This window comes from Grampus griseus (genome assembly GCF_964374135.1).
Source record: "Grampus griseus genome assembly, chromosome: 6".
In the NCBI taxonomy this organism is placed as follows: domain Eukaryota; kingdom Metazoa; phylum Chordata; class Mammalia; order Artiodactyla; family Delphinidae; genus Grampus; species Grampus griseus.
Window position 1 is genome coordinate 89,346,023 of NC_139000.1, and position 13,481 is coordinate 89,359,503.

Here is a 13,481-nt window from a genome sequence, read left to right on the forward strand (position 1 = left end):
CTGGGGAGAGTGTTTCCCTCTTCTGTGTCCTGGGATGAGACATAACTAGCACAGTGGTGAGAGAGCAAGGCTCAGACAGAGTGACAGACACACCCCTTGTACCCGTGCTGCCTCCGGCCCTGCCTGGCTGGTTTGGGGACTGGTCTAGGCCTGTCTTCATGTGAGCTGGAGGCTAGGTGGGACAGGGCATGATGGAGAAGGTGTGGCATGTAAGTGGACAGGATCCCAGCATTCTCATTCTAGGCAGGTATCTTGCGTCACCTTGGGATTCCTTTAGAAGTCAGAATTCTGCCACCCTGGAAACATGGGGAAGATGATGAGCAATGTGGATTAAATAGAAACTCTTAGTTTGGGAGACTGCAAGAAATAGTAGAGAGTAGTTGCTCCTTTGTTTTTTGACCCAGAGCACCAAATATTGGCCATCCTGAGTCCTGTGGCTGATGGGTACCCAGGACATCTCACCCAGAGATTAATATTTGATCAGACCCTGTTCCTTGAGCTGCTTCTCAGATGGAAATGTGAGGAGCCTCAGGTTGTCTGAGGAGATAGCTGGTGAGGAACTTCTTGCAGGCAGAGAACTGCCTCAGGCCCCTGCTCTGCCGTCCACAGACGCTGAGAATGAGGATGAGGTCGCCGTGAGAACAGAGGAGCTGGGTGAAGAGCCCTCTGTGGAGACTGACTAGGTGACATGGGGCACACTTCTGGCCACCACCACTGTGGACACCAGCTGCTCTGAGGAGGGCCTGTTCCTCTTAGTGCACAGAAACTTTAGCCTGTCTGTTTAATCTGGACATGTCCTTAAAATAACAGAGCAGCTTTTATTCCTAAATCCCACATACTGAGTATTTTTTTTTAATGTGGTAACATATACATAACATAAAACTTACCATTTTAACCATTTTTAAGTGTGTGGTTCTGTGGCATTAAGTATGTTCACATTGTTGTGCATTCCACACTGAGTACTTCTTATTTGTTCCTACAGGAAGTTGTTCAGCTGCCTTTAGATTTTGTGAAACAGCTTTGTTTAAAGATACAGTGTGAAAGACCAGGTAAGGGTTTCTAACTTACGAATTTATAATATTCCATTTGAAATGTGTTTGACGTTATTACTCATCTTAGGTAGATATAGATATAGTTTTTAACTTTATTATCGGGGGTAGAAATCCTAGGAGCTCATGAATACAATTCTGGGCATCAGATTTGCAGATCACTGCAGGGAATATATGACCAAGAACAAATTAATAAAAATAAAAATGCATTTGGGAGCCAAGAGGGAGCTGAAGGAGTTCAGGGAGACTTAGGGAAGGGAAGGTGGGCTCCAGGGGATGCCTGGAGGAGTCCAAAGGAAAACCGGGGTAGACCTGAGCCATGGAGGGTGGGCTAGGCCCTAGAGGGTGGCAGTTCTGCAAACCTTCTCCCAGAAGCTGGCACCACCCAGCCTGCTCATCCTCTTGAGGTAAGGTGAGAGACTTGAATTTTTTTACCTCCCTGCTTCACCTCATGTACTTCCCCACCATCACCATACATACCCCACCCCCCATCACCACACATGCTTTCCACCCATCACTACACATACCTTCCCCTAGTCACCTCCCAGACCTTTCCCAATCACCACAAATACGTTCCCCCATCATCTCCCAAACCTTCCCCCCATTACTTCCCATACCTTCCACTCATTACCGAACATACCCTCCCCCATTACCTCTCATATCTTCCCCCCATCACCACACATACTTTCCCCCGTCACCCCCCAAACCTTGCCCCCCTTTACCTCCCACACCTTTCCCACATCACCACACATACCCTCCCCCATCACCTTACATACCCTCCCCGCAGTCACCTCATGTACTGCCCCACGTCACCTCACGTATTTTCCCCTCAGTACCTCATGTACCTTCCCTACACTTGCTCGTGGCAATAATGACAGTAACCATGTCAAAGCTTTTCCTGTCACAGTCAGAGGCAAAGATGAAAAATCTGTGTTGTTGAGGAGTGAAATGTCTCCTCCTAAAGCACAGCCAGGCAGTCAGGGTGTGCAGTGAGTCAATATAAAATCCTTTTCATGTTTGATTAGGAAAATGAAAGAAAACAGGATGCTGTGCCCTGGAGCCCTCAGTTTGGGGAGCAGTGAGGAGCAGGGCTTCATGGATGGAGAGGACCAACAAAGGGGGAGGAGGCAGCAGCTTTGTTCAAAGCCTGGACTGTGTCTTGGCTCTGTTTTCCCCATCTAGACAAAGACAGACTGAGGCCTGCTGTGGTTCTGCCATCTAGTTACTAGTGCCACACAGCGTCATTCGTTTTATAATTGGCAGTTATACGACGTAACAGTAATAATGTTGTAATAATGACTCATAGTCAGCCTTGTTATGTGGAAGGAGGAAAGCTGACTTCTCCTGGGACCAAGAGGCCATATCTTATGTGACTGTCTACAATATAACTTCTAGCAGTCAGTGCTGAGGAAATATTGGTGTTTGCATATTCTGAAGGAAGCTTTAAAAGGAAGGTAGTGGCTGTTGCCTCCTTCTTCTCTGAGCTCCTGGGTTAAGAGAGTCACAGAATTGGGGAGCAGTTCCCAAGATCACCCTCACTCATGAGAGCTGCATGTTTGGGGGGTCCCCAGGACCAATCTCAGGTCTGATAATTTGCTAGAAGGACCCACAGAACTGTTATCCTCATCGTTATGGCTTATTACAGCTAAGGGACACAGATTAAAACCAGCTGAGATAAGAAGGGTTAGGGTTTTTGCTGGGGCTTGGGCATATAGACACAGCTGACCACCTGTGTGGCTGCCCTCAGCCTCCAGCCCCTCTGGAGGTCAAGCTGGTACTACAGGGCCCAAACTCCTACCACAGATCGCAGCATTATACTCATGTGACTCTAGGTCCCCAGGTAAACTCCTCAGGCAAGACATCCCAAGGCTTAGAGGTGACCTCTCAAGAGTGGAGGCCAAGGCCAGCCCTCTCTTGGGCAAGGCTGATCCTTCCCCAACAGGAGTCCAAGTTGCCATGGAGTCATCTTGTCTCTCTTGCACTGATCCTCAGTTATTTTCCTTGCTCTGTTTTCCAGAATCTCGCTGTGACAAGGACCTGGACACTCTCAGTGGTTATGCTCTGTGCCTTCCCAATTTAGCCAGACTTCAGACCTACCATTTTGCAGAGCACCGGCCGATTCTGTGTGTAGAGATCAAGGTGAATTTCTGTCAAGGGGGAAATGGTGTGGGGGAAAAGGGAAAGGTGGGTCCAGACTGTAAATCCATGAGTCATCTGCCTGGAGTGCACTTTGCCCATGCTGGGCCCCATGACCTAGGCAGCCCCCCAACTCCCAGAGAGTAGGCTTACTTCTTGCTCCTTCTGTGCATGCCTCTTGCATCGTGCTATTCTGGTTCCTTACCCTGGCCAGACCTGAGGGGCATGGCTTCCCAGACCCCCAGGTTTAGGCTCGTTCTCAGGTGTCATAACAGGGAACTAGCCAGGGACAAGCCCTAGCCGATCTCCACAAGAAGGAAGCATGGGCTCCACTCTGCTTATTTTCCTTGGAGGGTGCAGCTTGCCAGGGCCTCTCTTGACCTCCTTCCCAGCTGTGCCTGCTTGGCTGCTTGGTGACACTGCATGCCATGCTCCAAGGGCTCAGCTTGAGGACCACCCTTTAGACTGGGTGACACTCTGTTCCTTTGCTTCTCAGGAGAATGCTCAGGAGAGACCTCCAGGAGGCATAGAAGCCTTTGTGTCTCTCAAGGCCCTGGTTTGTCGTGGCAGGGATCCTCAGGAGGAGGCGACAAAAGATGTCGCTTGTCTAGTGCAGGGCAGTGATTCCTGGATAAGGGCCAGGCCGCTGCTTCAGCTCTGTGGCTCAGTGTCCAGAGTGGCCACCTGAGTCTCCCTCAAGAAGCCTGCCAGATATCTTGTTATTTGTTTCCTTCCTCCAAACCTCTGGTGGCGACTTGTGGGTCATGCTCTTGGCCCTGAGCATTCACATCCGTGGGTGTTCAGTGTGGACTGATGTTCTGCTTCTCCAAGCAGAGGATGAGTGTCTCAGGCGTCACAAATGATGGGCAGCGTGATCTTCAGTGCCCCGACGCTAGGCAGTGGTCTTTCATATTGTATGTGCCCAGAAATCATGGCTTTTAAAAGGCAACTAGAGTTTCAGATGTTCTGGGAGCCCAGCAGCCACCATATGGGCACCTTCTCCTTCACACATTCTTATCAGAGGGACCAAGCGTTCTTCTTCTTGGAGCTGGAGTGTGTGGCAGATCTGCACTCCTAGAGTCTTTCCAGTCTTGTTCCATGATGAAAACACAAAGCTACTCTTTGTTGTCAAGCTAGCAATTGAGGCATCACTGTTCTTCCCCAGTGAGAGTTCTGGCTTTGGATTCTGTAGTGGCAAAGAGATATTTATGTGATGCAGTGGGAGAGGCATCAATTCCCACCGGGGACTGAGGATAAAAGCAACTTTTGGGAATGTTTATATCTAACACTTGGTGATTCTCCTGGGAGCTGCACTTCATTATCCTGTAGTTATATGTCTACCTAAAGGTATGTGTTTTCTCCCTAAGCTTTTTTTCTTCCTTACTTGTTTATTTTGCAGCCAAAATGTGGGTTTATTCCTTTCTCCAGTGATGTTACGCATGAGATGAAGCATAAGGTGTGTCGTTACTGCATGCACCAGCACCTCAAGGTGAGAAGAGTTGACCAGCTGGGTTCCCTCCCTGCACAGAGCCTTGTGATGAATGGCTGGGCCACCTAGAGTTTTCAGAGGAGTAAAATAAAACATAGATATTATTTACTTTTTATTTCGAAAGTACTTCATGTTCATCTTTTCCTTCTTAATTGAGATATTTGCATATCCTAAGATTTACACTTTTAAAATATATAATCCAGTGGATTTTAGTTTATTCATAAGGTTGTGCAACCATCACCACTATCTAATTCCAAAACATTTCATCACCTCGAAAAGAAGTCCTGTGCCCGTTAGCAGTCACCCCCTGTCCTGCCAACCCCTGGCAACCACCTATCTCTGTGGATTTGCCTATTCCGGACATTTCCTATAAATGGAATCACACAAATTATGGCTTTTTGTGACTCTCTTCTTTTACTTAGCATAATATTTTTGAGGTTCATACACATTGTAGCATTTATCAGCACTTCATTTCTTTTATGGCTGAATAATACTCCATTGTATGGAAACATTTTGTTTATCCATTCATCTATTGATGGACATGTGGGTTTTTTCCTTTTGGCTATTATGAATAATGTTGCTATAAATGTGCACGTACATGTACATGTTTGAGTCACTGTTTTCAGTTCTCTTGGGTATATTCCTAGCAGTGGCATTGCTGGTTCTTAGGGAAATTCTGTTTAACTTTTTGAGGAAATGGCAGATTGTTTTCTACAGCTATAGCACCATTCTATATTCCCACCAGCAATGTATGAGAGCTCCAGTTTCTCCACATCCTCGCTTGCACTTGTTATTGTCCCTGTTTGTGATTATAGTCATCCTAATGGATAGGAAGTAGTATCGCATGTGATTTTCATTTGCATTTCTCTAACAGTGATGTTGAGCATCTGTTCATGTGCTTATTGGCTATTTGTATATCTTCTTTGGAGAAATGTCTATTCAAATTCTTTACCTGTTTTTGAAATGAGTTGTTTGTTTTTTAGTTGTTTTAGGGGTTCTCTGTTTATTTTAGATGTTAATTTCTTTATCAGATATGTGATTTGCAAATATTTTCTCCCATTCTGTTGGTTGCCTTTTTACTCTGTTGATAGTGTCCTTTGTTGCACAAAAGTTTTAAATTTTGATAAAGTCTAATTTGTCTTTTTTTTCTTTCATTGCCTATGCCTTTGGTGTCATATCCAAGAAATGTTTACCTAAACCAAGGTCATGGTGCTTTTCCCCTATGTTTTCTTCTAAGAGTTTTATAGTATTAGCTCTTATGTTTAGATCTTTGATCCATTTTGAGTTAGTTTATGTGTTTGATGTTAGGTAAGGGCCCAACTTCATGTGATATCCAGTTTTCCCAGGACTACTTGTGAAAAGACCATCATTTCTCCATTGAATGGTCTTGGCACCTTTATCTAAAATCTATTGGCCATATATGTGAGGGCTTATTTCTGGCCTTCTATTGGTCTGTATGTCTGTCCTTATGCCAGTACCACACTCTTGATTGCTGTAGTTTTGTAGTAAGTTTTGAAATCAGGAAGTGTTAGTCTTCTAGCTTTGTTCTTCTTTTTCAAGATTGATTGTTCATGATTGTTTTGGCTATTTGAGGCCCCTTAAAATTACATGTGAATTTGAGAATTGGATTTTTCATAACTGCCAAAAAAGACTTTGGAATTTTGACAGAAATTTCAGGAGTCTATAGGTCACTTTGGGTAGTACTGCCATGTTAACAATACTAAGTCTTATAATCCATGAACACAAGCTCTCTTTCCACTTACTTAGGTTTTCTTTAATTTCCTTTCAGCAATATTTTATAGTTTTCAGTGTACAAGTCTTTCACCACTTTGGTTAAATTTATTTCTAGGTATTTTATTATTTTGGAATATTGTAAATGTGGTTATAAGTAGGATTGCTTCCTTAATTTCCTTTTTGGTTTGTTTATTGCTAGGGTATAGAAACACAACTAATTTTTGTGTGTTGATCTGGTACCCTACAACTTTGCTGAATTCATTTATTAGCTCTGGTAGCATTCTTGTAGATTCTTTGGAATTTTCTATGTACAGGATCATGCCATCTGTGAATAGAGTTTTACTTCTTCTTTTCCAATTTAGATGTCTTTAAGCTTCACGATTTCCAAGACAGCAGCTGGGATTTTTGATAAGGATTCCAACGTATTGCAGATTAGTATGGGGAGTATTGCCACCTTAACAGTATTAATACTCTGTGAACACAGGATGTTTTTCCATTTATTTAGGTCTTTAATTTCTTCCAGCGATGTGATAAAGTTTTCAGCCTATAAATCTATGTGTCTTTTGTTGAACTTATTCCTAAATTTTTTATTTTGGGGGATTCTATTGTAAATGGAATTTTTAGAAATTTCATTTTCAGATTGTTTATTGCATAGAAATACAACTGATTTTTTAATATATATATTTAATTGTGATGAAATACACATGACATAAAATTTACCATCTTACCCATTAAGTGTACAGTTCATTGACATTAAGTACATTTACATTGTTGTGCAACTGTCACCATCATCCATCTCCAGAACATTTTTCATCTTGTAAAACTGAAACTCTGCATCCATTAAACAACTCTACATTTCTTCCTTTCTCAAACCCCTGGCAACCACCATTGTAGTTTCTATCTCTATGAATTTGACTACTGTAGGGACCTCATATATGTGGAATCACACAGTATTTGTCCTTTTATGACTGGTTTATTTCACTTACCATAATGTCCTCAAGGTTCATCCATACTGTAGGTTGTGTGAGAATTTCCTTCCTTTCTAAGGCTGGATAATATCCCATTGAATGTATATACCATATTTTGTTCATCCATCCATCCATTGATGGGCACTTGGGCTGCTCCCATTTCTTGGCTATTGTGAATAACACTTCTGTGAACATGGGTGTACAAATATTTCTTTGAGACTCTGCTTTCAATTCTTTGGGGTATATACCCAGAAGTTGAACTGCTGGATCATATGGTAATTCTGTTTTTAATTATGAGTACAATATTGTATAGAAATAGTAAGAGTGAGCATCCTTATCTTGTTCCTGATATTAGGGGTAAACCTTTCAGAATTTCACTGTTGAATGTAATGTTCTCACTGTGAGTTTGTGAAAGATGTTCTTTTAGAGTTTTTTTGTTTTGTTTTTATTAATCATGAAAGAATGTTAGATTTTGTCAAATGCTTGTCCTGCATCTGTTGAGATGATCATGAGTTGTTTTCCTCTTTCTATTAATATGGTGTATTACATTGATTGATTTTCATATGTTGAACCACACATGTATTTGATTGATAAATCCCATTTGATGATAGGTGTGTAATCTCTTTAATATGCTGCTAATGTGGTTTGTTAGTTTTTGTTGAGGATTTTTTCTTGAGGGATATTTGTCTGTAGTTTTCTTTTCTAGTGGTGCTTTTGTCTAGTTTTGGTACCAGGGTAATAACTGGCTTCATAGAATGAGTTAGGAAGTGTTTTCCATCTTTTACTCTTCAGTTTTTTGGAAGAGTTTGAGTATTGGTGTTGATTCTTCTTTAAACATTTGGTAGCATTCAGTAGCAAAGATGGACCAGATGGTCCTGGGGTTTTCTTTGTTGAAAGATTTTTTTTAAGTCTTTATTGAATTTGTTAGAATATTGCTTCTGTTTTTTATGTTTTGTTTTTTTGGCCCCAAGGCATGTGGGAATCTTAGCTCCCCGAACAGTGTTTGAACCCGCACCCCCTGCACTGGAAGGTGAAGTCTTAACCATTGGACTGCCAGGGAAGTCCCTGTTGAAAGATTTTTGATTACTGATTCAGACTTTTGTTATGTCTGTTTAGATTCTCTATTTCTTCTTGAGTCAGTTTTGGTAGCTGTATGTTTCTAAGAATTTGTTCATTTCATCTAATTTGTTGGCATATAATTGTTCATAGCATTCCTCTAAAATTCTTTTTATTTCTGCAAGGTTGGTAGTAATGTCTTTTCTTTCATTCTTGGTTTTAGTCATTTGAGTCCTGTCTTTTTTTTTTCTTGATCTAGCCAAAGGATTGCCATATTTGTTGATCTTTTCAAAGAAACAACTTTTGGTTTTGTTTCTTTTCTCAAATTTTCCCTTTCTATACTCTGCTTCATCTATCTCTGCTCTAATCTACTACTTCTTTCTCTCTGTTTGCATTGGATTTAGTTTGGTCTCTAGTTTTTTAGGGTAGAAAATTAGGTTATTGATTTGAGATCTTTCTTCCTGTTAATATAGGTGTTTACAAGTATAAATTTCTCTCTAAACATTGCTTTCTCTGCCTCCTATAAATTTTGTTATGTTGTATTTTCATTTATCTCAATTTATTTTCTGACTGCTCTTTTGATTTCTTATTTGACTCATTGATGATTAGGAATGTGTTTAGTTTTCATGTATTTGTGAGTTTCTCAAATTTCCTTTTATTATTTGTTTCTAGTTTCATTCCACTGAGTTTGCAGAGTTGTATCTTTTTAAATTTATTGAGACTTGTTTTGTGGTTTAACATATGGTTTCTCCTTGAGAATGTTTCATGTTTACTTGATTAGAATATACTCTGCTGTTGTTGAGTGGAGTGTTCTATAGATATTTGTTAAGTCTAGTTGGTTTATAATGTTGTACAAGTCTTCTACTTCCTTGTTGATATTCTGTCTAGTTGTTCTACCTATTGATTTAACATCTTAACCTAAACAATCTAACTCAATAACAATTCAACTTCAGCAGTATACATAAACTCTGCTCCTATATAGCTTTGTTGCCTTCCCGCTCTGTTGTGCTGTTATTGTCATACAAATTACATCGTTATGCATTGTATGCTTGTCAATACAGATTTGTAATAATTGCCTTATGCAGTTATAATAATTGCCTTATGCCATGCAGGGGACATTCTGTCTTTTGAACCAGGTAGAAGAAAAAAGTTACAAACAAAATATATTTATATTATCCTTTATACTTACCTATGTAGTTCCTTTACCCAGTGCCATTTATTTTTTCATGTGGATCTGAGTTACTGTCTAGTTCCCTTTTAGTTCAGCCTGAAGATTTCCCTTTAGTATTTCTTGTAGGGCAGGTTTTCTAGCAACACATTTTTTAAGTTATTGTTTATCTGGCAATGTCTTAATTATTGCTTCATTTGAAAGGATAATTTTATAGGCAAGACTTCTTGGTTGATAGTCTTTTCTTTCAGCACTGTGTATGCCATCCCAGTGCCTCTGGCCTCCATGGTTTTCAGTGAGAAATCAACTGTTAATCTTATGGAGGATCCTTTGTACATCATGAGTCACTTCTCTCTTCCTGCTTTCAAGATTCTCTCTCTCTTTGTCTTTGGACAGTTTTATTATGATGTGTCTAGGTGTGGAACTCTTGGACTTTATCCTAAAATCCACTGATTGTTTCTTCTGCCTACTCAGATCTGCTGTTGAGCCCTTGTGACTTTTTCATTTTAGTTATTGTATTTTTCAATGACAGAATTTCTATTTGGTTCCTTTTTATAATTTCTAGCCTTATTAATATCCCCTGTTTGTTAATACATTGTTTTCCTTGTCTCCTTCAGTTCTTTGTCCTTGGTTTCCTTTAGCTTAAAGCTTATTTAAAATAGTTGAGTTAAAGTCTTTGTCAAGTAAGTCCAATGTATGAATTTCTCAGGGACAGCCTATTGATTGTTTTTTTCCTGGGTGTGGACCATACGTTTTTGTTTCTTTGCATGTCTTGTAATGATTTGTTGAAAACAGGCATTTTAAGTAATATAATGTGACCACTCTGGAAATCAGTTTCTACAACCTTTCTAGGATTTGTTGTTGCTGCTTGTTGTAATTGTTATTGTTTTGTGATTTTTCTTTGCCAAGTTTGAGAAGTCTGTGCTTTGTTGTTTGTGGCCTCTGATGCTCCATTAGCTTAGGTGAGCAGCTAATGGTTTAACAGAGATTTCTTAAATGCCTGATACCATTAAGTCTCCCAGGCATTACTGAGGGGCTCTGTGTGTGTACTGGGGCCTGCCATCAACACTTAGCAGGGCGGTTGCAGCTCTGCCTTAGCCTTCACTTCTGCAGAGCCTCAGATCACCAGAAGGTGGTGGCCTTTTCAGGTCTTTCTGGAGCTTGTGCATGGCCTCCTAGATGCCCAGGATATACTGGAGCTTTTCAAAGCCCTGTGTACATGTCCTTCCTCTGCTTTTTCTTTTTAGTTTTAGGTTAGCCTATTGTTTGCTACAACTGTTAACCAGTATCTCAGGAAGTCATGAAGTAAAACAGTTGCCTCTGAATATTTTTCACAAATGTCCCTGGGGGAAAATGCCCCCCCCTTTTTTTTTTTTTTGCGGTACGCGGGCCTCTCACTGTTGTGGCCTCTCCCATTGTGGAGCACAGGCTCCGGACACGCAGGCTCAGCGGCCTTGGCTCACGGGCCCAGCCGCTCCGCGGCATGTGGGATCTTCCCGGACCAGGACACGAACCCGTGTCCCCTGCATCGGCAGGCGGACTCTCAACCACTGCGCCACCAGGGAAGCCCGAAAATGCCCCTTTTGTAGTTGGTTAGCTCTGAGTCAAGTAAGTGAAGACAGGAAACCAAGAGACAGGTCAAATAATGACCACTCTCTGGAAATGAGGCTTTGGAGAAGCTCCTACACCATTTAGCCTTCTCCAGTGGCTGCCACACTTCTGTTTTCACTGTGATTGGGGATGTTGGTTTTTAGGGTTCCCTTGGTGCTAGACAGAAGGGGTAAGAATAAGGCATTAAAAGTGCCACATAGCTCACTGTTCTTATTTAGATATGGTCATTTTTCTTGTATAATACTTTCCAGATTGTTGTAAGCCTTAGGTTAATTTTCTGGTTTCTGAAAATTTTGATCCTGACTGTTTTTGCCAGTTTTCCCCTTGCCCTTATGGGGGAGAGAATTTCTAGAGGTCCTTAGTCCATCTTTTCTTTGTGGGGTTATAACTTTCTAGGCTCTTAGGAAAAAGAAGGTATGTGAGCCATTCCCTTTAGGAGATGGTTTTCATTGTTACGATTCATTTTCAACATATATGATGGATTTTTAAGAACTGTTTTTTTTTTTTTTTTGCTATGAAATAATACCTGCTTGTTTAATTGATAAAATATGTAATTTTATGAATTAGGTCTCCTGCCTTCCCAGAGGTAACTCACGTTGTCAGTTTGCATGTCCTTCCAGACTTCTTTCTGTGCCAACAAAAATATACGTGTTATTCAAGTGGAAGTGAGGTGATGCCTTTCCATATACATATTCTCATGTGTGCTCACACGTGCATGTGTGCACACATACACTTTTATAAAGCAAATATGGAGTCTTGCCATAAGTTATTGTTCTGCTAATTGCTTTTTTCACTTAAATAATCCTTGGAGATTGATTGTTGTGGATCCTTCAGGGCTTTTTCAGTGCATATTTACATACATGGCATGTATAGATGCACATATCCTTTTTTTTTTTAAGCAAAAGTGATTTCATATGCATTGTTCTGCCAATTGCTTTTCCCTTGAATAAATATTGGTGATTTTGAGCTCTGCCTCTTTCTGTTAGTGGCTGCATATTATTTATTCATTCCTTCATTCAACATGTGACTTGCTGTGTCCTGGCCCATACGAGCAGATGTCCTTTGATTTATTTAGTTGTTTCTAGGTCTTGCTGTCACAGTTAGGTCGCAGTGAATCCTTGACCCAGCGATTCCTCATACATTTGCCAAATCAGGGGGCACGCACATTTAAAATTTTGATGGAAACCAGCAAGTTGTCTTTCAAAAGGTTGTACCAATTTATCTCCTCGCTGACAACATGAACTTGCTAGTTGGGTGCACCCTCCCCTTTCTGGATATTATAATTGTAAAGATTTGTTCATCTGATTACCAAAATTCAGCCATGTCATCTTATAAAGGTGCTTGCTGCCGCTTCTCTGCTCATGTGGAGGGGCTGGCAGCTACGTGAGGCTCTCAGAGGAGGGCCGAAATTTCCTGGGGTCACAGTCAAGCCCCCTGCCCCAGCTAGTGATGTGCACTTGGAGGTGGTGTCATCTGCTGGGCCCTTCAGCTGCCTTGGTCATCTCACAGTCACTTGGGCTGTTTTGTGTGTTAGAGTTGGAGTGCTCCCCCAGTCCACTCATTGATACCATGTGGTGGTTTCTTAACAGGTAGCAACTGGGAAGTGGAAGCAGATAAGTAAATATTGTCCCCTTGATCTCTACTCAGGGTAAGTGAATGCTTCTCCTTTGTCCCTAGTGCTGACTTTCTTGGTGGGGGATGGGAGTGGGCCGCATTCTGTGAGGTGGGGGCTACTTGACTACAGACAGCCAGGGCCCTGAGCAGGGCCCAGGGTTCTTGCCTAGGGTCAGTGTTGCCTCCATAGGTTCCTGCAGATTACCTGTGGGAGCCAGTGGCTGGGAAGGTATTGCCAGAGGAAGGGGCAGAGAGCAGGGTGGGGATTAGGGGCAGGGATGGGGGTACCTCTGTGAGTAGGGCTGGGGAGAATGCAGCTCCTTAATCTGCAAAGCTCAGAGACCTCGAGTGGCAGCTCTTGGGCATGTCCCCTGAGCCACGGGCAGGTGAATGCAAAGTCTGCTTCTGTCAATAATACTTTCTCTGCAAAGTCTGCTTTAATTCTGTCAATAATACTTTCTCTTTTTAGAAATAAACAGAGAATGTACTTTGCTTTGAAAAGCTTGTTACAGGAGGCACAGAACAACTTAAAGATCTTTAAGGTAAGAGCTGCTTCTGTCTTATGGCACTTTTAGGGTGGGGCCTGTTGGTGTCCGAACTGAGCTGGATGAACCCATGGTGCTTTGGTCCTTTACAGGGCCCTGTGACCTTGCAGA

General features: G+C 41.7%; 1 protein-coding gene across 2 annotated transcripts in view; it reads left to right on the top strand.

The window, feature by feature from the left end:
* The window catches only part of IPPK (inositol-pentakisphosphate 2-kinase), a 47,806-nt gene that overhangs the window by 12,446 nt on the left and 21,879 nt on the right, over positions 1-13,481 (top strand). Inside the window, exons 4-8 of one of the 2 annotated variants that reach the window (XM_082655938.1) lie at positions 983-1,049; positions 3,067-3,188; positions 4,585-4,674; positions 12,801-12,859; positions 13,295-13,367. In XM_082655938.1, the coding sequence (XP_082512064.1) occupies positions 983-1,049; positions 3,067-3,188; positions 4,585-4,674; positions 12,801-12,859; positions 13,295-13,367 (411 nt within the window). The remainder of the gene's footprint in view (positions 1-982; positions 1,050-3,066; positions 3,189-4,584; positions 4,675-12,800; positions 12,860-13,294; positions 13,368-13,481) is intronic. The other variant, XM_082655939.1, reaches the window with a different exon arrangement.